The sequence below is a fragment of the Stegostoma tigrinum genome, chromosome 23, assembly GCF_030684315.1.
Source record: "Stegostoma tigrinum isolate sSteTig4 chromosome 23, sSteTig4.hap1, whole genome shotgun sequence".
Lineage (NCBI taxonomy): Eukaryota > Metazoa > Chordata > Chondrichthyes > Orectolobiformes > Stegostomatidae > Stegostoma > Stegostoma tigrinum.
In genome coordinates, this window is record NC_081376.1 from 10982463 (window position 1) to 11008098 (window position 25636).

The window sequence follows — 25636 nt, forward strand, 5'->3', positions numbered from 1 at the left end:
TCAGCCCTTTGGGCAACAGTTTAAATTAGGGAGTGAGCAAATGACTGCGTATTCCCAGTGTCACTTTTCAATGCTTTTAATTTTTTCTGAATCTCTCCTACCAATTGTATTTTTTACCCCTGCTTTTTGTACTTCAGTACTCCTTAATGTGAAGTTGTGCATTTCCTCTCCCATCCTATTTTATCATTCCAAAGTGCAGCTACATTCAAACACACATACATCACACACAAGAATGCAGATTACAGATAACATTTTCAGGAAATCCAGAGGGATTAAGTACCTCTATCCATTATGAAAAGGATAATGTACCCATGAATCATTTATGAGTCCACATCGACCGTATAAATCAAACAATCCACTAATAACTCTGCACAACTGCTGCTCTTTTTATTCACACGAAACGTGCTCAAGCAATGCAGTGCAAGAGAGAGCAAGAAAAAAAAATCCTAAACTATCTGTAACCTTTCTGTTGAAACACCATTTACAGATGATGTTTAGGATGTCACAATAAGGCTGTAAAACACTTAAATACTTTGGTCCAATTCAATTCCATTACAGTGTTTAGGTTGCAGAACACACTTTATATTGCCTATGTATGAAAAATGGAAAACAACTAGAGTCTGATACGTCTTACAATATTGCCCCCTACTGAAAGTGCAAAGAAATCTCTGGAACCTTAAAATGATTTAAAACTAGTGTTTATGCCCTGTGAAACTGAGCAGCAGAATTACTCTTGCTCTGATTAGACAAGCAGAATAGCAGAATCAGACGTTATCTGTAATCCTGTATAGGATGAAACAAAGAACATTATGCCAAAAAGATCAACTAATTTATGGCATCTGCCCAATGCTTACAAAATAAGCTGCACATTCCTATTGTTATATACACACACGACACTGCACGTCAAAAGAACCTGGTGTTGTGAATTGTGGAGTTTCTATTAAGTGTAAGATCCACAAATAACCTGTGGAGCCTTCTAGTACCTTCATGTGTGAAAATTAGACAATATAAGTTACGTGATCAAGAGACTTTGGGTTGGGATGTCAGTTGTTATCACAATCAATGACGTGCATCCAAACGTACAAATTTCCAGCAAGAGACATATTGATCGTAATCAGCAATGCAAATGCTGGCTGCTTAGTATGCCCTTCCTTACCACAGTAACACTTGAGGGCAACTGTAGCCTTTCTAATGTCACACACGGCAAGCTCAGTTGAACCTTGTGCAGGGGAGGGGAAGCAATGGTTATGACCTCAGGAATACAGTAAAAGGGGCAGCCCGAGTAAGACACCAAGCACTTTGTGAGAAGTTAAAATAGCTTTTAAGATATGAAATCTTAATTTAAAGAACATTTTAAAACCTATAACCAAATGCATTAATGGGACAGAAAGGCAACCTGTTAGTTAACTGATCCAGAGGTATTTCTCCTCCAATGCAGGAGGGAGGGTTTTGGATTCTTGGATAATTGGGGCTCTTTCTGGGGTAGGTGGGACCTCTACAAGCAAGATGGTCTTCACCTGAACCAGAGGGGTACCAATATCTGGGGGGGGGGGGGGGAAATTTGTTAAGGCTATTCGGGTGGGTTTAAAATTAATTCAGCAGGGGGATGGGCACCAAAATTGTAGTTCGACTATAGAAAAGGTTGAGAGTAGGGTGGTCCGAAACAAAGTTTCAGGGAAGCAAGATGGCACCAGCAAGCAAGAAGTTTTGTTTGAAGTGTGTCTACTTCAATGCCAGGAGCGTCCGGAATAAGGTGGGTGAACTTGCAGCATGGGTTAGTACCTGGGACTTCGATGTTGTGGCCATTTCGGAGACATGGATAGAGCAGGGACAGGAATGGTTGTTGCAGGTTCCGGGATTTAGATGTTTCAGTAATAACAGAGGATGGTAAAAGGGGGCGGAGGTGTGGCATTGTTGGTCAAGGACAGTATTACAGTTGCAGAAAGGATGTTTGGGGACTCGTCAACTGAGGTAGTATGGGCTGATGTTCAAAACAGGAAAGGAGAGGTCACCCTGTTGGGAGTTTTCTATAGGCCTCCAAATAGTTCCAGAGATGTAGAGGAAAGGATAGCAAAGATGATTCTCGATAGGAGTGAGAGAGACAGGGTAGTTGTCATGGGGGACTTCAACTTTCCAAATATTGACTGGGAACACTATAGTTCGAGTACTATAGATGGGTCAGTTTTTGTCCAGTGTGAGCAGGAGGGCTTCCTGACACAGTATGTAGACAGGCCAACAAGGGGCAAAGGCACATTAGATTTGGTACTGGGTAATGAGCCTGGCCAGGTGTTAGATTTGGAAGTAGGTGAGCACTTTGGTGGTAGCGATCACAATTCTGTTATGTTTACTTTAGTGATGGAAAGGGATAGGTGTATACCACTGGGCAAGAGTTATAGCTGGGGGAAAGGCAACTACGATGAGATTAGGCAAGATTTAGGGAACATAGGATGGGGAAGGAAACTGCAGGGGATGGGCGCAGTAGAAACGTGGAGCTTATTCAAGGAAAAGCTCCTGTGTGTCCTAGATAAATATGTACCTGTTAGGCAGGGAGGAAGCTGTAGAGTGCGGGAGCCGTGGTTTACGAAGGAGGTGGAATCTCTGGTCAAGAGGAAGAAGGCGGCTTATGTTAGGATGAGATGTGAAGGCTCAGTTAGGGCACTTGAGGGCTACGAGGTAGCCAGGAAAGACCCAAAGAGAGAGCTCAGAAGAGCCAGGAGGAGACATGAGTTGTTGTTGGCGGATAGGATCAGGGTAAACCCTAAGGCTTTCTACAGGTATTTAAGGAATAAAAGAATGACGTAAGTAAGATTAGGCCCAATCAAGCATAGTAGTGGTAAGTTGTGTGTGGAGTCGGACGAGTTAGGGGAAGCACTAAATGAATATTTTTCAACAGTATTCACTCTAGAAAACGACAATGTTGTCGAGGAGAATACTGATACAGGCTACTAGACTATGTGGGATTGAGGTTCACGAGGAAGAGGTATTAGAAATCCTACAGAGGGTGAAGATAGATAAGTCCCCTGGTCCGGATGGGATTTATCCTCGGATCCTCTGGGAAGCCAGAGAGGAGATTGCCGAGCCTTTGGCATTGACCTTTAACTCGTCATTGTCTACAGGAATAGTGCCAGATGACTGGAGGATAGCAAATGTGGTTCCCCTGTTCAAGAAGGGTAGTAGAGACAACCCTGGTAATTATAGACCAGTGAGCCTTACCTCAGTTGTTGGTAAAGTGTTGGAAAAGGTTATAAGGGATAGGATTTATAATTATCTAGAAAAGAATAAATTGATTAGGGATAGTCAGCACGGTTTTGTGAAGGGAAGGTCGTGCCTCACAAACCTTGTTGAGTTGTTTGAGAAGGTGACCAAACAGGTAGATGAGAGTAAACCGGTTGATGTGGTGTATATGGATTTCAGCAAGGCGTTCAATAAGGTTCCCCACAATAGGCTATTGTACAAAATGCAGAGGAATGGAATTGTAGGAGATAAAGCCGTTTGGATTGGAAATTGGCTTGCTGAAAGAAGACAGAGGGTGGTAGTTGATGGGAAATGTTCATCCTGGAGACCAGTTACTAGTGGTGTACCACAAGGGTCGGTGTTGGGTCCACTGCTGTTTGTTATTTTTATAAATGACCTGGATGAGGGTGTAGAAGGATGGGTTAGTAAATTTACAGACGACACTAAGGTCGGTGGAGTTGTGGATAGTGACGGAGGATGCTGTAGGTTGCATAGAGACATAGATAAGTTGCAGAGCTGGGCTGGGAGGTGGCAAATGGAGTTTAATGCAGACAAGTGTGAGGTGATGCACTTTGGTAGGAGTAACCAGAAGGCAAAGTACAGGGCTAATGGTAAGATTCTTAGTAGTGTAGATGAGCAGCGAGATCTCGGTATCCATGTAAACAGATCCTTGAAAGTTGCCACCCAGGTTGACAGGGCTGTTAAGGCGGCACACAGCGTTTTAGCTTTTATTAATAGAGGGATCGAGTTCCAGAACCAAGAGGTTATGGTGAAGCTGTACAAAACTCTGGTGCGGCTGCACTTGGAGTATTGTGTACAGTTCTGGTCACCACATTATAAGGATATGGAAGCTTTGGAAAGGGTGCGGAGGAGATTTACTAGGATGTTGCCTGGTATGGAGGGAAGGTGTTACGAGGAAAGGCTGAGGGACTTGAGGCTGTTTTCATTAGAGAGAAGAAGGTTGAGAGGGGACTTGATTGAAACATATAAAATAATCAGAGGGTTACATAGGGTGGATAGGGAGAGCCTTTTTCCTAGGATGGTGACGGTGAGCACGAGGGGCATAGCTTTAAATTGAGGGGTCATAGATATAGGACAGATGTCAGAGGTAGTTTCTTTACTCAGAGTAGTAAGGGAATGGAACGCTTTGCCTGCGACGGTAGTAGATTTGCCAACTTTAGGTACATTTAAGTCGTCATTGGACAAGCATATGGATGTACATGGAATAGTGTAGGTTAGATGGGCTTGAGATCGGTATGACGGGTTGGCACAACATCGAGGGCCGAAGGGCCTGTACTGTGCTGTAATGTTCTACGTTCTATTACTTTCTTCTGTGACCCAGCATTACAGAAAAACACTATTCTGTACAGTAGAAACTTCACGTTATTCAGTATCCACTATTCAATCGCGTTATAGCCAATTCACATTAACAAAACATGCAGTATGGCAGAAATACCTGCACCTTATTTAGCATTTGTTAGATCCATTGAAGCTATCTGGTGTGCTTCCACTGACACATTCAGACTTTGAGCATTTGTTTACTTTTACATACCACACCTGTGACTTGCTGCTTTTATAGATAAGCAATTTCCTTCCACTTACCCTGTGATCAGCGCTTGCTGAAGATTCTTGCAGGCCACCAGAGTCTCTCCTGTAAACATGTGACACATGATGACATTTGGGCACTTTGTCATGAACGATATCACTGCATCATGCTGGAAGGTTCCATGCCTAGAAACTATGCAGAATCGCTCCAGTGATGAGCAGTGCCCCAGTGCTTGAAAGAACTGTGCACTTGCTGACAAGTACGGCTGTTCTAGTCTGCAGGAGGAACAAAATAACAACAAACTGCAAGTCAGAACTGCAGGGTAGATTGCCCCTAGTAGGATAATAGGTCGGCACAACATTGTGGGCCAAAGGGCCTGTACTGTGCCGTATTGTTCTATGTTCTAGAATGGGGTGTTCTACAACCTTGTAAAGTATCAGCTTTCAAAGTAGATCTGCATTTTCATCACATCCTACCCACACAACAAAGTTCAAATATAAATTAGTTTTTATTCTTGTTCAACGCGTGGATACTTTATTGCTTTTCCAAAACCTCAACTTTTATTTCTGTCTGCTTGGAACATGTCTAGTTGCCAATTCTGGCTCATCACTCCATCAGTACTAAATTAACAAGAAGGAACTAGATCGATATAAAGATTTTGGTTTCTTCCCATATTGCATATCAATTATTTTCCCTTTACAAATTCTTATAACCGTCTTTATGATGACATCTGCCTGTGTAGACGCGTCATGTTATAGTTCTGTCACTTTCTTGAGAACCAGGATTCAGTGTTGCATTCTCAGCTCTTACTTGGTGTCATTTTGTACTTATCTGGACATTACGCCAGAAGTTCAAAACTAGAGAGAGATCAGCTGATCCCCAGTCTAATAATTTCCTTCTGGCAACAAGCATAACATCACATAACAATAACCTCTTGGTCACAAAAGGAACTTTGACAGTATACACCAGAACCATACCTCAGCGTGTGCCGAAATTTTTAAAGATAGGTTTGAAGGATGATAGAAGTGGGGGGAAACTCTTCATACACCCTCGTGAAAATAAAATGATAATTTTCTTTTTCAAATTGCTCATGGAGGTGACAGTGCCACTGGCAAAGGCAGCAATTGTTGCATTCAAGACTATGAACTCACCCAGCAACCTAATACTCTGAAAGAGTACTCAATTTGGTCACCTTGCTGGCATGTGTATGTTTGGATTTTAAGTAAATATGTGACTTTTTTATAGCCAAAGAGCAGCCAGCCAAGTTTTACCAACAATCAGATTGATAATGCACAACAGCAAATATATTCATGAAGTAATTCTCACATGCAGAAATATCAGAGTATGATTTACAATGAGCAGGTAAAGGATAATGGATGTGGAGTAAATGGTACGAGAAATAGAAAGGTAAGGATTAATACACAAAGGAAAAAGTTGTTTCTGGTGTATCTCTGCTGAGCATCATGACAGCACAGACCGGACAAAGGGCTGCAAGACTTTCAAAACACATCTGAAAGCTACTTAAGTGTGCCCTGCTACCTTAGCCACTTCCTCTTAACTTGCTTACCCAAGCATCACAAACCCCAAGTGTCTAGGCCTGTCAAACCACAGACTCCTCCTTCCCAGATGCTGCCAAAACAAAGTGTAGGATACCTGCAATTACTCCAACTAAACTAAACATACATGATCCAAGCCTACTGAGCCCACCCTTAGAAGCCTCTGACATGCACCCAAACTTCCAAATCCCTTACCCAGTTTTTCAGATTGTCTTCCTGATACAATCTAGCCACACTCCACCACTGCTTATTAGGGCAGTTTAGCCTCCATATTCCACCATATAACACAATCCTATTTGTGCTCCCTATCCCTAATGAGAATGAGTTCCATGCCCAATGATTCCAACATCACCATGTTTCCTCCAAGCCTCAATCCTTGTTCTCCTATTTCCTCTCTCAGAATATATTTATCCCATGAGCACCCTGACAAGCTCTCCCTGTTAAATCTTAGTACTGAACTCCACTCAAAACACATCATGCCATTTGCTGTATATGATGGGCTTCCAAATTCAAGTGAGAATTATCAAAACCGAATATAGAGAGAGATTTGAACATGCGCAGGAACCAGTGATGAATTGAGGAACATCCCAGAAAAAGGAGCTTCAACACTGACAAGAGGAAGGGATTCAGAAACAAAAAATGCAGCATTCATATTCCAATTAGAGAGAGATAATTTGGGAAAGATAATGACAAAACTGGGGAAATGGAACGTTAAACAGTTCTAGGACTGTTTTCATGATTACTGGGTGTCGCAAGGAAGCTTACTGCCAATGAAGTATTTATGAAGTATAATCATTGCTTTAATGTAGGGAATGCAGCAGCTAGCTTTTGCATAGCAGAAGCACCAACAAACAGCAATGTGATCATGTTTTGTATCTGATATATGGCACAGAAACAGGCCATTTGGTCCAACAATCCAAACCAGCATGCATGCTCTACTGAAGCCTCTTCCCATTTTTTAAAAATCCAAATCTACCATTTTAATCCCTACTCCAGTAGCTTCTCAGATTCCCCATTTATGGCCATTTAAACTGTTCATTTCATCTACTTCCAGAGGTAGTGAAATTCACCACTCTCTGGGCAAAGTTGTCTGCTCTGAATTTTCTTTTGGATTTCTTGGTGACTGTCTGATATCAACCGCCTCTAGTTACACTCTATAAAAACCTGTTCTGTATGTGCGTAGGGACACAAAATTGGTAAGGACACCAGAGAAAACTCCCTTGTTTTCTTTGAAAACATGATATGGGTTCTTTCTTGTCCAGCAGACAGATGGGATGATACTTTAACATCTCATCTGGAAGATAGCATCTCTGACCTCCGTAATGGACAAATATTGGCTTTGATTGCCGTGCTCAAGCTTTGGAATTGCTTGAACACTGACCCTTGTGCCTCAAAGTCAAGAATGCTAACTATGCAATGACCACCATTCAGCAAACAGGGCTCTGTGGTTTTGATCATGTTGAAAAGTAAAAACAGATTCTCTTCCAGACTAGGTGACGTACAGAACTAACATCCTGCTTATTCTAAAATTACCCTAATTTAACCCAATGTGAGCTGCACCACAGAATAGTTACCATTCAGCATGTATCTATTACAACAGTATTACATACATACAAAGTCTTGATCTGAGACAGCCCCTCAAGATCAAGGATGACACTATTCCACGGATTCTGAAATGGCTGGTAAGTTCAATGTGTGCTCTGTAGACCCTATCACATGATGATGTTTGAACAATTGGGTAGATGGGCTGCTTGGAAGTTTGGGCATTCCTTCTGATGTCTTGACTTTTGCCCCTCTGTATTCCCAACAAAGTCTCTAGATGCACTTCCAAACAAAATTCTCCATTTCAGTCAGTTATAGGCTGGGTATTCCCAGCAGTCAGCTATGGTATATGACTTCTTCAGACATGTTCATTTCTACTATCACCTTTAATTCTCCTGTAATGACCATGGTCTGCCTAGTGCAATTGCTTTGAAATCATATCAGTCACGAGTGGCACGGCCCACAGAGCTGATTCTGCACGATCAGCTCTTCCATGCTAGGACTGTTGGCTTAGAAGAAGACATGGCTGTTGGACTGCCTTTCTTGCCACTCAGTTTGAAGAATAGTGTGAAGACAATGCTGGTGATAGTTTTCCAGTGCTTTCAGGTGTTTGTTGCAAGTTGTGGAAGTCTCTGAAGAATAATATCAGAGTGTGGCAATCTTTGCTGTCCAGTAAACCGTGCCCTTCGAGGGTTCGAGGCACAAAATGATCTCTGTCTCACCCATCGACAGCTTTATCCTTCCTTTCATGCCATGACCAGGGCCACGTTTCCTCAGCGTGCACCATTCTGGTTTGTTTGCTATATCTTTATAATGACTGTATTTGCAGAATTTCCATCATGAGGCTTTGATATTCCACAATCAGGTGGACATACAAAAGAAATTCAAATGTTGCACTTGTAATGTTTTTCCAGATTAACACTCTTAATCTGTGACATATATGCAAATCCTCCTCAAAGAAACTAAAACCTTTTCAATGGTTTCACCACTTACCAATACTTACACTGCAGTCTCAAGCAATGCTGGTTCATGCCACAGTATCTCCACACTTCATCACTTCTGTCTCTTCATCAAAATGTCAGTTCCACTTGGAGATTTCAAACTGTAACATTTTTAAAGTTGGAGGTTTTATTGAGTCACAATGGGAAGAAATCAGAAAGATGGTAGGATTGTTCAAAAAAAAAGGAATGGTGGGGCCACGGAGTGTTGGGGAAAGTGGGGGTGATCAGGTCCAAGGGTTTCAGAGAGTAGGGAAGAAGGGACAAGTAGGAAGAGGAACACAAGATGGCTATGAGAGGAGCAACGGGAAGAATATATTGAAAAGGGAAGGTGGATGAAAAAGAAAAAAAAGAGGGAGAAATTGTAAGGGAGAGGCTAGGTTTGCAAAAGATGATCAGGAAAAGAGGAAAAGGTAATGACAGGATGTGGAGCAAGTACAAGGAGCTGCCACTGGCAGGTGCCTTCTAGAATCCAGTATGGAAAGCAAAAGGCCCAGAGCAGAAAGAAAATAGACAGAAATAGCAACATTAAGATGATAGATAAGAGACGCATTTGAGAGATATTTAATTAAAACTAAACATGCAGGAGAGAAATATTGTGATGGCTGGAAGCCAAACATCTCAGCCCAAGGACACTGTTGCAATTGTTCCTCCGGATAGTGTCTGACTCTTGATGATCTTTATTGATGACTCTCTTTCCATCACTGGGTCAGTGGTGAGCATGCTTGCTGTCGATTGCAGTATGTAGCTCCAACCCCCAACCCACATATAATAAAATAGCCTGTGCCCGCACACAGCAAAGACTCAGTCAGGTTTGGACTGACAAGTAACATTCACAGCACATACAAGCCAGGCAATTAACATCTTCAATAAGTCAGAACTTAACCATCCAGCATTGCTGAAGCCTTACCATCAACATGCTTGAAACTTAATTGGAGTATTCAAATAAATACCAATGCTTCAGCAGGACCTGGGAATTCTGTGAATGGTTAACACAGCTCATGATTCTTTTAAAACTGCCCCATCACGTAGAAGGATGAGTCAGAAAGGAGGTAAAATACTTCTCACTCCTTCAACAGCACCCTCCACGAACTTTACAGACAGAAGTACAAGTTAAAAGGAATACAATCATCTATCAATAGGTCCAGATTCTGGAACTCCCTTTCATAACAGCACTGTGGGTACATCTATACACCAAGGACTGCAATGGTTCAAAAGGCATGTCAGTACAACTTTCTCAAGGACATTCAGAGACAAAGCGATAGAAGATCGCCTAAACAGTGACACACACTTCCCACAAAAGAATAAAATAAAACATAGCAGCTGTAAGTCACATTAGCCACTAAATAACTGCTGCCTGTTAAATCCTGTAGATAGTGATGCAGAATTCCCTGTAGCCACAATTCCAGTCTAACCACACAAACCCTATTCAACTCTGCAGCTTTATTTACGTTAATTGGGCACCGTGATGAATAAGCACTTCTTGGGTCAAAAACATGACCCTCAAGGGTCCTAGTATGTGTGTGCCAGAAACAAATCGAATTCTACAAATGAGCAATGTGGCACTGAACAAAATTATTCAAGGACAGAATAGCTGTATCAGAAGAAAAGGAAACTCCACCATTATTGCAAACAGTCATAATCTTTTCTCCGCCACCTATGACTGCGTAAAATGAACAAAACAATTAAACATATCACAGATCACTGCAGCATTATGGCAGTCAAACTAAGCGTTGGACAAGACGGCAATCACACATAAGTAAGCAGTACAAGAAAAGTCCACCAGAAAATGAATGTAATGTCACTTGAGAGCAGAGCAACACAGGCATAATTGTTGAATAAATGAGAAAGCTACTTTTACAGATTTCTTCCCCTCATTCCACATTTTTAAACTAGAAGCATGGTCCATAGCTGTTCATCATGCCATCTGCAGAACCACAGCTTCATACAAATGAATGGCATGCTCAGCTGCTCCAGTGGGCAGTTCAAAACTGGTAAAGACGACAGGTTTTCGCAACCGTACGAGAGTGAACCTGCTTTTTTTGTACACATTCAACCAATAATGGAGTCACTTTTATTTAAAGGATACCAGTTTTTTTTTATTTAAAAAAAAATCACCTTGTTAAAAAAATAGAATCCTCCTTCTGAAATGGTGGGATTGTAGTCAAGTCGATGATGGATGATTTATGCAGATCTTTGAACTGCTAGTACAGAAGCATAACCACTACACCACTATCACTAGTCATTCACTGCTCTTTAAGAGACTCTGCAAGACTGCATTTAAACATTGATTTTGCGCACTTTGTGACATCCTGAGAAATTAAAAAGGTGTTACAACAATGAAGTTCCCTTTATCGAGATTTACATACAGCTTCACGTGAAGATGCAAATGCTATAGACTTAAATGGTGAATCCTCTATTTCTGGAGTACATGTGAAAACTTCAAATTCTAAGAAAGACATGCTCTCACCTCAAGTCCTTCAACTGTTTGCAGTGTTTCAGCATTTCACACAAGGCTGGCATGTAAGCCACCTTACCCAGCAGCCCAAGGTTTGCCAGGGATAATGTCTGAAGCTGCTGACACTTCAGTCCAATGCCAATCAGCCCTGACCCTGTGAGAATGCCAGGAAGTTGGGCCAAGGTCAGACTGCGCAGGCGCTGCAAATGTCCAATAAGTGCCAGCTCTTCGTCTCGGATCCGCTGTGCTCGGTCACAGGGTGGCTGCATGTTCCTGATGGCAGGCTCATTTCGAGGCACGTTCGAGGAGAAACTGGACCCAATCAACTCCAGCTCTTCCAAAAAGGGAATATTCTCCAGTAGAGTCCCAAACACGGTTGCAGGCAAATTCAACGACAGCTGCTCCTGAATATTCCTTGGATAGGTCGAAACTCCAATTCGAACCTTCTTTCCCAGACCCCGGCGCACAGACTGCGCCTGCAAAGCTGGCACTGCATGGTTAGGCAGTTTGTCAGTGTTTTTGGCACTTTGCACTACACAACACACTGGGAGCGATAACGAACGCAACTGCTTCAGTCTTGCCAGAAGCAAGCACAAGTGCCTTCCAGTGCCCTCAGGGCTGTGGTGGTGAGCTGCAGACAGATTCAGGTGCCTCAGGTTAGTGCAACAGTTTACCAGTGCTTCCACCACATCGAAATCAATGTCATCTTTAGCCTTGCGAAAGACAGAGCAGTCTGATAGCAGGCAATGGACACAGCCGCTGAGGTTCAAGCTAACTAGTGACTGGACGTTTCTGCCTCCATTAATGATTTGGTGGCTCAGCTGACAGCCAGACAGTATGCAGTGGCTGAAGTTCAAATAGACAGGGTTGCTCAATGTAATCGTGTGCAAAAGTGAGGAATGTAGAAGTGAGGATCCATTCAACCAGGATCGAGGGAGCTGCAGTGCCTCCAAGCTAAAGTTTTTGGTCATGCAATCTAGAAAGTTTCGTGTGGAGCATCCAGTGTCAACAAAAACTCCAGGGACAGACAGGATAAAGGCACGCAAGTTCTCGGGAGTCCGAATGCTCAGAACTGACAGGTAAAACCTCCCAACTTCCTGGTTGACGTAGCCAGGTGACAGCCTTGCATAGAATACCTTCAGATTTTGATAGTGGGGGATGTTGCTTTGTCCAACCATCAGTTGGCCTGAGAGCATCTCTCCTTCACGAGTCCGATCTGGGATTTCAAAATAAAGCAATAGCCGCTCCAGATTTGTACAGCACGGAACAACACCATAAGAAGGGGTGAATAAAGTCTGCTTCAGTTCAGTTACTTTGCCAAGCGTTGCCTTACACTCACTGCTCAGTTGGCCCACATCAAATCCTTGGCTGACATCTAAAGCAAGGGACCGCAGGTTACAGAGTACAGACAGCATTCTGGACAGACGCAGTGATGTCATGCGGCATCCTGTCAGGTCAAGCTTCAGGATGTTTTTACATTTTACCACCTGATCAATAGTTGAGCCAGACAACCAATAGCAGCCACTAAGCTTCAGTTGTTGAATGTCACTAGCTATTTCTTTCAGCAGAGACGTCACTGTTGCGTCACTCTCCTGGAAACAAAACAAAGTTTATTTCAAAGGCTGTGAAAGTGAAAAATCCTTTAATAGAGAGCTTTGTTCTATAATAAATATGAGCAGTGCATTCACACAGCTACAGATGAATCAGTGGAACCTTTCACTTCCTCTCACAAAATGGGTGCTGCTTCATATCTTATAGAATTGAACCCCTGCTATTAAAAAAGTACTTGCCAATAAATATTAAGACTCAGCAAATGCGGTAAGAGGTGCAAAACCAAGGTCAGAAATTACTGCAGCAATCAATGGGCCATACCTCAGATCTCAAACAGGGTGCTGTGCTCCATTCTGGGGACTAGGGAGCAGCGAAGGAATAGAGAATGGAAAAGGCTCCTTCTCCTTAATTATACAATAAGGGAGCGGAAGTGAATAATATCAGAGCCTGATCAAGATATGGTCCACAACTTGAGCATGTCATCAATTACATTCACACATCAAGGATGACAATTAGACAAGGTACTAGAGTTTGATGTGAAAATCAACACAAAATGATCCTGCCTATTCTGGATTGATCAGCTTACTTCTGTACAAGAACAAAAAATAACTTTAAACATACAGCAGCTCACAGTTTGCATCTCATTAATCCAGATCAAACAGCATATTTAGAAAGGAGAAGCACCAAAGCACTAGGCACTTACAATCTCCAGCCAAAAATACTGTTAGAAATGTGAGGTTTATAAGATTATGTTTTCAGATTGCATCTTTAATTTAGGATAAATAGAAGGAATGAAGAAGTCTACATGACCTGCTCTGAATTCTACAGGCAGCACATTCAGGTTTTAGAGCTTAAAGGGGGCCCCCCAAGTTGTTTTGCTGCAAATACAGTGAGCACACCACACATTTCCAAAGTCCCAGGAAGGTGCTAGGAATGTCACGTTTTGTATACTATCATAGCTCAAATCATCTACTTATTTTCAACGTAGAATGGAACACAAAGTCTAAAGAATGGCTTATTAGCATTTCTACCTGGAAGTGAAGCCCTTATGATTCTAGTTGCCAAGGAGATGGGTGTTGAGAATCCATATTAAGCCATTGTAAAATGTCTGTCTTAGTGTGCTTTCTTGACTGAGCCATACAGACGTCAGGCTGGAAAAGAGGGCTGAAGACAGAGGTTCTGTGTACAGTCACCACACACGAACACAGGCAGGAGCTCACTGTCAAACTAAAAAGGACCGGCACTGAGGATTCAAACAAGATTGGAAGATTTGCCTAGCTTTGGCTGGAAGATGGAATCTCCAGGGTAATTTTCATTGGTAAAGTCAACTTGGGGATAAGAAGTTATCCAACTGGAAAAGGAAGAGAATAGAATCAAGTCCTCTGGAGTCAAGAATAACACCGGACTGGTTTCATAGGAACAGGAGTACACCATTCAGCTCAAGTTTGTTTGACCACTTAATAGGGTCATGGCTGATCGGTGGCCTAACTCTATATATCTGCCTTTGGCCATATCCCTTAATACCTTTACTTAACAAAAAACTTTACCTGTTACAGAATAAAAATTAACAACTGATTCAGCATCGCTTGTGGAAAGAGAGTTTCACAGTGTTTCCTAACATCTCTCCTGAACAGTTTGGTCCAAATTCCTAAGACTGTGGCCCCTAGTTCTTGAATCCCTAGCCAGTGAAAACAGTTTACGTACATTGACTTTTCCCATTGATATCTTGATGTCTTTGATCAAAGCATCCCTTAACCTTTACATTCTCCAGAAAACAGTCCTAATTTGTATAACTTCTCATAATATAACCCAAATCCAGGTATCATTCTTGTAAACAGAAGACTGACATGGCTGCTTAATTGTAATATAAAGAATAATAAAGGGTGATCTTCAGTGGTTTAAAATGTTTTTCTGTAGTTTAGAGCATAAGTTGCCCACTGAAATACCATTCAGCAAAAGAGATAATGGGAACTGCAGATGCTGGAGATTCCAAGATAATAAAATGTGAGGCTGGATGAACACAGCAGGCCAAGCAGCATCTCAGGAGCACAAAAGCTGACGTTTCGGGCCTAGACCCTTCATCAGAGAGGGGGATGGGGGGAGGGAACTGGAATAAATAGGGAGAGAGGGGGAGGCGGACCGAAGATGGAGAGTAAAGAAGATAGGTGGAGAGAGTGTAGGTGGGGAGGTAGGGAGGGGATAGGTCAGTCCAGGGAAGACGGACAGGTCAAGGAGGTGGGATGAGGTTAGTAGGTAGCGGGGGGTGCGGCTTGGGGTGGGAGGAAGGGATGGGTGAGAGGAAGAACCGGTTAGGGAGGCAGAGACAGGTGGGACTGGTTTTGGGATGCAGTGGGTGGGGTGGGAAGAGCTGGGCTGGTTGTGTGGTGCAGTGGGGGGAGGGGACGAACTGGGCTGGTTGAGGGATGCAGTAGGGGAAGGGGAGATTTTGAAACTGGTGAAGTCCACATTGATACCATTAGGCTGCAGGGTTCCCAGGCGGAATATGAGTTGCTGTTCCTGCAACCTTCGGGTGGCATCATTGTGGCAGTGCAGGAGGCCCATGATGGACATGTCATCAAGAGAATGGGAGGGGGAGTGGAAATGGTTTGCGACTGGGAGGTGCAGTTGTTTTTTGCGAACTGAGCGGAGGTGTTCTGCAAAGCGGTCCCCAAGCCTCCGCTTGGTTTCCCCAATGTAGAGGAAGCCGCACCGGGTACAGTGGATGCAGTATACCACATTGGCAGATGTGCAGGTGAACCTCTGCTTGATGTGGAATGTCATCTTGGGGCCTGGGATGGGGGTGAGGGAGGAGGTGTGGGGACAAGTGTAGCATTTCCTGCGGTTGCAGGGGAAGGTGCCGGGTGTGGTGGGGTTGGAGGGCAGTGTGGAGCGAACAAGGGAGTCACGGAGAGAGTGGTCTTGTCCCCACACCTCCTCCCTCACCCCCATCCCAGGCCCCAAGATGACATTCCACATCAAGCAGAGGTTCACCTGCACATCTGCCAATGTGGTATACTGCATCCACTGTACCCGGTGCGGCTTCCTCTACATTGGGGAAACCAAGCGGAGGCTTGGGGACCGCTTTGCAGAACACCTCCGCTCAGTTCGCGAAAAACAACTGCACCTCCCAGTCGCAAACCATTTCCACTCCCCCTCCCATTCTCTTGATGACATGTCCATCATGGGCCTCCTGAACTGCCACAATGATGCCACCCGAAGGTTGCAGGAACAGCAACTCATATTCCGCCTGGGAACCCTGCAGCCATATGGTATCAATGTGGACTTCACCAGTTTCAAAATCTCCCCTTCCCCTACTGCATCCCTCAACCAGCCCAGTTCGTCCCCTCCCCCCACTGCACCACACAACCAGCCCAGCTCTTCCCCCCCACCCACTGCATCCCAAAACCAGTCCAACCTGTCTCTGCCTCCCTAACCGGTTCTTCCTCTCACCCATCCCTTCCTCCCACCCCAAGCCGCACCCCCCGCTACCTACTAACCTCATCCCACCTCCTTGACCTGTCCGTCTTCCCTGGACTGACCTATCCCCTCCCTACCTCCCCACCTACACTCTCTCCACCTATCTTCTTTACTCTCCATCTTCGGTCCGCCTCCCCCTCTCTCCCTATTTATTCCAGTTCCCTCCCCCCATCCCCCTCTCTGATGAAGGGTCTAGGCCCGAAACGTCAGCTTTTGTGCTCCTGAGATGCTGCTTGGCCTGCTGTGTTCATCCAGCCTCACATTTTATTACCATTCAGCAAAAGTTGCTTTTAGCTTATTCTGCAATTCCTTTAAGTTGGCCACTGGGAATCCGAATTTCTTTTCAGAAAGCTGTTAGTCTTTACAGGGACCAAACTGAAACCTGGTGCAAAAAGAACTACTGTGCGTTAAAGGTTAAATTCAATTTCAGCAGAGAGTTAATCATTTGGCTTTACATTCCACAGTAAGCACTTCAGGCTTGCTCTACTGCCCTCTTGTGGCTACTTTCCACCTCAAACTCAATCTTCATCATTCCAAATTACATAATATTGCTCTGGTACAAAAAGCAATAACAAATTTCCTGGTTTACACGTAGATTTCCTATTAATCTTTGGGTATGTATTGTATTTTTTGTAAATCCATTTGATTTCAGGGCTTGCTGTGTTTTATTCCACTGATTTTTATGTCATTCATTAGTTTTAATCTTACCTTTGTAGACTCAATGTTCAAATGAAATGTTTCCTTTCACATATTTTCTTCCCCATGGTAATATCATGGAATGGTCTATCACAGGAGGCAGTTTGCCCCTCAGTCTGAGCCAGCACTTTCAAAGCACAACACAGTTAGTCCCACTCTCCCATTCTTTACCCAAAGCCCTGCAATTTTTCCTCCTTCAAGTATTTAACCAATTCTCATTTACAGGCTAACATTGAACCTGTGTTTACTATTGTCAGGCAGCTCATAACAAAATCTTTTAAATTATTGCTACAAAACAATTTAACTCCATCTGCCTCTGGTTTGATTGCCTATACCTTAAATCTGTGGCCTCTGGTCATGGTCCCTTCAGTCACTGGAAACAGGTGTGCTTTATTATCTAGTCCAAACTGTGAAAACAATGCATTCTTCTGCCCTCCCCTTCTTTTTTTTCCCCTTGATCATACAGTCAAGGCCTCATTCAGAGTCAAAAAACTGTGCAATTTTGTGCTAGCTGAGCCTAGCCCTATCCCGCATTGGATTTTCATACACTTCTACACCTCCTTCTGCAGCTGGTCCGCATATACCCTGTCCCATCCGTCCAAGGACGGGAGGAGCTGCCAGGCCAATCGAAGCTCCCTCTGCTGGATATCAGCTAACTCAGCAGGCACCCAGCAGTGACCCTGCAATCTTCCACCAGCTAAAGCATAGTTTATATCAACTTGAACATACTTTCGGCATTTCAGAAAGATACAGAGCATCTGTGCCATTATCAATTTTTGTCTGACTTTTCTCCAGTGAAGCTTGCTAGGAGTTGTTATTACAGTAAACAAAGCACTTTTATGTATGCATGTAACTGTTGAAATTTTGGAACTTCTGCTTCATAGTTTAGTCATTTGTCATGGAATAATTGAAACATGCAGAACTGGAAGATCTCAGATTCAACCAAGTGATTATTCTGGGTTAGCAGGGCAGTGTTTCTTTCAATTCTTTGAGCTTTGAGGGAATTACACGTCAGGCTGAAGAAACTGCAAATCTCTAAAGTTTAGCAAGGACAGACTGAGTGCTCCCTCCCCTGGGAAACACAAGCTCACCATGAAGTTTCACATGGAATGTGAACATTTGCCCTGGGTATCAGAGGGTATCTGGTCAATGACCACCAGGAAGACAGAAAAGGATAGAAAAAAAATTGAACAATCAGCGAGGAAATAACTGTATGCAATTCCCTGATAGAAGCAAGATGATCTCTGTGTCATCAAAGAATCAGAGTTACTAAAACTTTGTCCACATATGACAGACCTTCCACTCAAAAAGATGGTTTTGTGAAATTAAAGAGCTACACACCATTCTCAACTTGACATGACGACTCAAATAAAAAAAATGCACTGTTGGTCAACCTCACAGTTTTTTAACTTATCAGCAAAAGCACTTGCTTCGCTACTCATTCGATTTGCAAAGATCACAGAACAAAGATAGCCACTGCCTGTACCTGAGAGGTGCCGGTGCCATGGGCCAGCAACATACCAGATTAAGAGTGAACCTTCAAAGGTTTAACTATTGGTGATTTAACCTTGAATAATGCAACCATTTGCAAGAGATCACAGCCACAGGTAAGGTAATCTAAAATTATGTTTACACTTGTACATGAAACAACAACGTGAAAGCACAGAATCAAATGCTTCACCAAATTAAGTTATCAACTTTTATTAATATAAACAGAAAAATAAAAAGGAAGATCATTCTTGGACTCAACCAAGTGAGCTCAGTGGAAGTATTTCATTAGAGCAAATTTCAAAGGAAAATTGTTTGGAATCATAATGGAACATAAAGTAGGGGAAAGACACAAACTAAAATGCTGTGCAGGCACCTTAGTGCCAGAATGTTAGTTGAACAAAGAGGAATCAACGGTCAATTTGATGCTGCATACGTCCTTGACAGTACGCTGGCAGTGGAGACCAGGAATGCAGAAAATTGAGGCAAACCACCCCTAACAACCCTCCCTGAAGTGCTATTCTACTGCCACTAAAGTTGATCAGCCATCGCATCTGCTTTGCCCAAGATCATCAGAAATTACACATATAAGGGTAAGTTAACTGACTTTGCAGGGCATATGTTAATCAATGTGCTTGTTAAATGATCTGTAAGGGTAACAAGTGGTTTTTCATTTTCTTGCAGCATATTTCACAAGAATCACATTCTGTAGTTTCTACAATTCCATTCATAGAGAAACAAAATTGGTAGCTGATTGGGTTTTGCAGCAGTACATCTTCTTAGCTAATTTTAAAGTTTAAAAGTCAACAAGTAGACCAGGTTTTTTTTTTAAATTAAATCACTCCAAAGAGAGATAGTTGATTGGGAGTCATTTCAGTTAACTCAGATGACTCGACAGCTGGTTTGTGATGCAGAGTAATGAAAACAACATGGACTCAAATTCCTGCTCCAACTGAGTTACGATAAATGATTCTCCTTCTCAGCCTCTCCCCTTGCCTGAGGTCTGGTCACCCTCAGGTTAAATCACCCCCCATCATCTCTCTTTGAGAGAGAGAGTAGAACCCTATGGTCTGGTAGGATTATGGTGACTTTACCTTTTTTATAGATACAGAAAAAGGTTTGACTGCAACGTGCTAGATTTGGCTTATGTCTGAATCTAGTCTTGGCAATATAGTTGAATAGTCAAGACTACAACTGGGGAAAGCTAATGCATTACTTCCCAGCTCCCAATTTATTTTTTTGCTCCTGGGGTTAGAAACAATGGCCAGCTCAGATTGAAATTCTTTTATTTCATCCCAGTTTGGTGTTGAAATGAAGTTGTTTAGAACACTGAATGTAAACACAGTGGAAGTCAATGAAAGGATTTCACAGTTCACATTCGGCTGTAAAGTCACCAAATTGAAACATTGGCTCAATGTCTGATCCTAAATACGTGCAGCACTTTCTGACTGTATTCCAGAGGGCTCAGACTCCAGCTATCTCCCATTGTCACAAACTATTAATACGATGCACAGAGTAGCAGTGGGTTGCTGATTTACCTGGTACTCCTTGTGCAGAGTGACAGAGCTGACCAGGCTCTTGTCCATACACAGAGCCGCCAACTTTCTATTCACTTTCCGGACATTGAGCAGGAGGTCGCAGCTGGGTACAAACCTCAGGATGGTCAACAGAATCTCATCGGAAAACTCGGTCAGGTTGAGGGACTGGGTGTGGGGTCGGGGTTGGGGTTTGGCCTGCTCCTGCTCCTGCTCCGGCTCCGGCTCCGGCTCCTCCCCGCTCTCCATCTCTTCAGGCGCCGGCTTCAGTTAACAGCTCACTCGGGGGCAAGGCAGCACATCAACAAACAACTATATTAACGAATAACCAAGACGTAAATAGGAAAAGCTTTAAATAAAAATATTTCACGCTCCCTGACAGTCCGAGGCAGAACACAGAGCACATCCAATCCACTGCCACTCACTCTGCCTGCACCAACAAACTAACGGCGCTGCTCCGGAACTTAATTCCGACACACGCACTGTGGAATCCGCCCCGCATGCCCCATCGACTTCTGCCCCGCATGCCCCATCACTTCCGCCCCGCACGCACGGTGAAACCCGCCCCGCATGACCCATTGACTTCCGCCCCGCACACACAGACAGCCGCACCACATGTCCTATCGACTTTCTGGCCTGCTCAAGCCCGACTTCCGCCACACGTACCGCCTGACTTACGCCCCGCCTGCTCCCCCAAGCGTCCGCCCCACTCACTCCCCGACCTCCGCTCCTAAGTCGAAGGCAACTGCGGTACACAGGGACAGGCTGTTCAGCCGCGCTTCATTTCCTGGAATCCGAGAGATTGGGTTTTCCTTTCCATCCCGGTGGCATCTAACAAGAATTTTACAAATAAAACAAAAACAAAGTTGCTGGACAAAACTCCATAGGTCTGGTAGCATGTGTGGAGGAGAAAACAGAGTTAACGTTTCGGGTCCGGTGACTCTTCCTCAGAACTGTTCCGACCGACCCGAAACGTTAACTCTGTTTTCTCCTCCACAGATGCTACCAGACCTATTGAGCTTTTCCGGCAACTTTGTCTTTGTTCCTGATTTACACCATCCGCAGTTCTTTTGGTTTTTATTAAGAATTTTACAACAGTGCCCTGCCCTCGTGTTTCTTTTGGAAGCGGACAACTCATCATAATTAAACAAATCATAAAAGGAAACTCGTCGAGATTAAATGATGTGCTAAGGAAGGGGCTCCGGACCCGAAACGTTAACACTGATATCTCTTAACAGGCGCTGCCAGACCTGCTGAGCTTTTCCAGCAACTTCTGATTTTGTTTGAAATTAAATGATAGTGTTTCCAGGATCGGTTATTGACTCCAATGCCGGGGAAAACTCGGTTCTCTAAGCGGATATCGTGTGACATTATGTCTGACCCATAGCTCTGTAAGGGTTAATAAAACAGTCTCACTCCGTTTCCCCAGGTCTTCTCACAGAGTCTTACAGCAGAGAAGAATATTCAGTCCGTTGTGCCTATGATTGTTCTTTGAATGAGTTGTCCCATTAGCCCGACTACCACTATTTTATCCATACACTTAAATAAAAACCGAAAGAACTGCGGATGCCGTAAATCAGGAACAACGAGGAAGCGTCACTGGGCCCGAAACATTGACTCTGTTTTTTCCACCACAGATGCTGCCAGACCTACTGAACTTTTCCAGGAACTTTGTTTTTGTTATCCATACATTTGTTTACTTTTTCTTTTCAAAGTACGTGTCCAATTCTACTTCGAAAGTTTCTGCCCAATGTATATTACTACAATTCATACTGTGGCTTGCTGTGTTAACAGCGATTGGAATAGGGTGATTACACTGTTTCTTCTTGACTCATAACGTGTGTGTTATTTTTTAAAAATATGTAACAGAGGCTTATCTTAGTATGAGCTCAATGTGAAACATATGTCGTGTCAGCACACTAGCCTCTGATTCGGGCCCGATTCCAGAGCCTTGGTTGACACATGAATGCAGTTCTGAGGGAGTGCCAAACTGTCAGAGATGATATCTTTTGGTTGAGACTTCGTACTTTCACGTGGATGTAAAGACACTGATCCCATAGCACTACATGGAAGAAGTGCAGATGAGTTACTCTCCAGGGTCACGGCCAAAACTTTACAGTTTTCTCATGTTCATGTCTCAGTGTCGTACAATGCTGGCAGAGCAATTAGGGACCAGGTGGATTCAACGTTTCACCTTTGAACATTACTGAGTTATCTGAGTTCAAGTATGGTGAAGATAGGGACCCTTCCATACGTTTCTGCATTCTATGAGTAACAAACAGGACTCATGCTTCTGTCTAAAGGGGCCCTAATGTTTGTTTTGAAGTAAAAGATGACCGATTGTGCTTGAAGGTTTTCCTGATTTCTGGATAAGGACTAACAAAGATTGCCCTCAGATGTAACGATATAATGAAAACGACCAAAGTATCAAAACATGAAAAAGGCCTAATCACAGCACCACCTACAGGCACATCGGTTATCAGCTGATTTTTAAAATATATATAATATATTATAAAATATTATTATAAATATATCTTTAAATAGCGGTTATCCACGAATCAACTCAACAATAGCTTTCAAAATGTTTTTTTGGAATAGAATTCTTAGAAAATGATTTATTTATCTTATTAGATGTGCTATCTATTCCTCAAGTATCAGAACTATTCTTGAAATATAGTCAAGTGTTTTGCATAAAAGAGGTAATATGGTGTGAAGTTGGATGAATACAGCGGGCTAAGCAGCTTCAGAGGAGCAGGAAAGCTTGACGTTTCGGGTCGGGACCCTTCTTCAGAAAAAGTGTTCTGCATAATGTGTATGCAGTTAGAGTTAAACGTGACCAACAAGACAGCTCTTACAAACAACAATTGGAACCTCAAAGATGTTACAGGTCTGAACTCTGTATTTCACGACGTTCAAACATTTACAAATTGAAATGTTTACCAGCAGCATTTTACACATCTCTTACTACATGACAATTCACATAATTTCAGCATTACTAGAATGCAATAAAGTGTAATTACATAAGCAGAAATTAGGTAGGTCAATGCCTTTACAGTAGCTTCAGGTAATAAACTGGTTTCCTCAATAAAGAATTTTTTCTCCGCTGGACTAACCAATGAGCAATAATAGTTTGTTATCATCAGTTTTGCTTTTGTTACATACATTATAATTGTTATTTCTCCAAGTTAAACCTTGTCTTTGATTCTACATCAGTTTATTCACTCTTTCAGCAGAAAACACACTTAAATTAAGCCAAATGTTCTGTTTCTGCAGGACTATCTTTTGTCTTTGCATCCCTGAAGTTTAGAAATTAATATGCAATGGTATATATTTAATTGAGTCCCTCTCACTATGTAGATGATTACTTTGTATAAAAATTGGCCAGTCTCCAGGGTCATCTCAGTTCAAACTTTGACTATGCTTCACCATTTAATAAAAGTTAACATTGTTGCAATACAAACGATTAATAGGAGTACTACATCAGTAAGTCAATTTATTCATCTTTTCCCTGAAGAATATTGCAGCCATTTCACATATATGATATACTTTTGGTATTTATTGCTAATTTGAGACAAGTTAACTTAAGATGCAAGATAAATCGTGATTAAAAATTAAATCCTTAAATTCCATGGAGATCTCCAGTTTCCCATGGCAACTTAGTTGCAAAAGGAGAACTACCTCGAGATTTCATGGCTCTGATATTTATACAATAACAGATAAAATAAATAGGACTTGTCTGTGCTTAGAAGCAGTCCTGCATTTTGAGGATAATATTGAACCAGAGGATTGTTCTTGGCTTTGGCACTATTGGCTCCAGGGTCAAGAACTTCGAAATGATTTTTGGGACTGCCTAGATTTTCCTGCATGTGATGTAGCATCCTTTGGAAGCAGGGACCTAGGATTTGTTCAAACCATGGGGAAAGTGGAAGATTTATGTTCAGTGGAGCTTGAGTATCTGTTTGATACGACTATTAGGCTTTTGGTTTGACATTTGTGGCAAGTAAAAAATCACAGATCTGGCAGCAATAGCTTCAAACTTTCTCATCTTTCTTTAAACATCAAATTTGATGTTTGTGTTGGATTTCTGATGTGTATCCTTATGTGTGTCTCCTAATGGAGTCTCATTATGACAGATGTGAGAGTTTATGGGCTGAAAGTAGACATTATATACAATTTTAAAGATATATTTATTACACATTTCAATCAGAATTTGAAAAACACATTTTCACTCATTTCCTGTCTGCATAACTACATTTTGTTATCACTTTTATGACTTCTTCTATTATGAATTCCCATTTTGTCATTTAAACTGTAGAAGCTCAAAGTCATCAGGCTCCCACTACTATGCAAAGCTCTCAGATATAATTGCTGATGTATTATCCTCTTCCAAAAAAAATTTATAATGCTTTTATGAAGTACTGGCAGATCAGAGAACCCCTGCTGCCGATCTCCAACAACCTCACTTCGTTACTGATAAATTCTTAACACCCTGACTCATACTTGCACTCCAGGTTTATCAAAAGTATGGAAGTATTCAAAATTTAGAACTGTACTCAGATGCAGCTAAATGTCATTCCCTGCCTGATATCTACATCTATGCCCCACGTAACATCACAAATTGCCACTTAAGCTCAAGGCTTTGGTGTCGTTATACCCAACATACCATAAACATTTTCTGTTACAAATTTCCTGATCAGTATCATGGAAAATATATAAGTTTGTAAGAGAGATAAGGAACTAAAGTCCACAAAGAAACATAGGCCTCTCCTCCGTGAAGAGAGATAAGTGATCATGTATAGCTAACTATTCCACAAGAACAGGATAAGATGAAGAGGCAGGATCCATGAGCTACCCTACAGCCTGCACAGAACTGAACTTCGTTATTTATTCTGCACCACACTCTTTGGTCACCTAAATGAACCAACCCCCAAATAAGTATGGAATACTAATTAAAATATATAAAATACATTACATTTTCCTTTGTGCAATAACTATTGAGAGTAGTCCCAGATGAACATTCAGTAACTTTTTATTTAAAAGGCAATCAATCAATGAAATCCACTAATGTTTTTAAAGACATTTGTAATTTCACAGACAAGTCTCTCCATCTCCCATTCATTTTGTTGCATTCAAAGTGATGAATAGACATTTTCTAAACTCTCTAACCCCGTAGAAGCAAAAGGGCACTTATCATTCAGCAGGGTTCCAGTTTCAGTCCTTGTTGAGCTGAGAATTTTTTTCAATATCCAGAAACTCCTAATGGAAACAGGTTGTGTGCAGACAAGGCTTTGCACTTTCACCCTTTCCAAGTAATTAAGGAGGCCAGTTCAATTACTGCTGAAGATCACTAATTAAAAATTGTGCTTGAGTGGGCTATCAAAAAAATCCAAAATGTATCAGATAATGGGAATCGCAGATGCTGGAGAATCCGAGAAAACAAAGTGTGGAGCTGGATGAACACGGCAGGCCAAGCAGCATCTTAGGAGCATAAAAGCTGTCATTTTGGGCCTAGACCCTTCATCAGAAAAGGATGAAGGGTCTAGGCCCGAAACGTC

At 42.4% G+C, this 25636-nt stretch overlaps 1 protein-coding gene across 4 annotated transcripts in view; it reads right to left on the minus strand.

The window, feature by feature from the left end:
* The window catches only part of fbxl18 (F-box and leucine-rich repeat protein 18), a 43993-nt gene extending 23467 nt beyond the window's left edge, over positions 1-20526 (minus strand). For 2 of the 4 annotated variants that reach the window (XM_048552591.2, XM_048552592.2), the window contains exons 1-3: positions 20085-20526; positions 11347-12926; positions 4837-5055 (exon numbers count right to left, since the gene is read on the minus strand). In XM_048552591.2, coding sequence (XP_048408548.2) covers positions 4837-5055; positions 11347-12926; positions 20085-20330 — 2045 coding nt within the window. In that variant the 5' untranslated portion in view covers positions 20331-20526. The remainder of the gene's footprint in view (positions 1-4836; positions 5056-11346; positions 12927-20084) is intronic. The other 2 variants (XM_048552594.2, XM_048552593.2) reach the window with 2 other exon arrangements.
* Positions 20527-25636: the final 5110 nt, after the last annotated feature.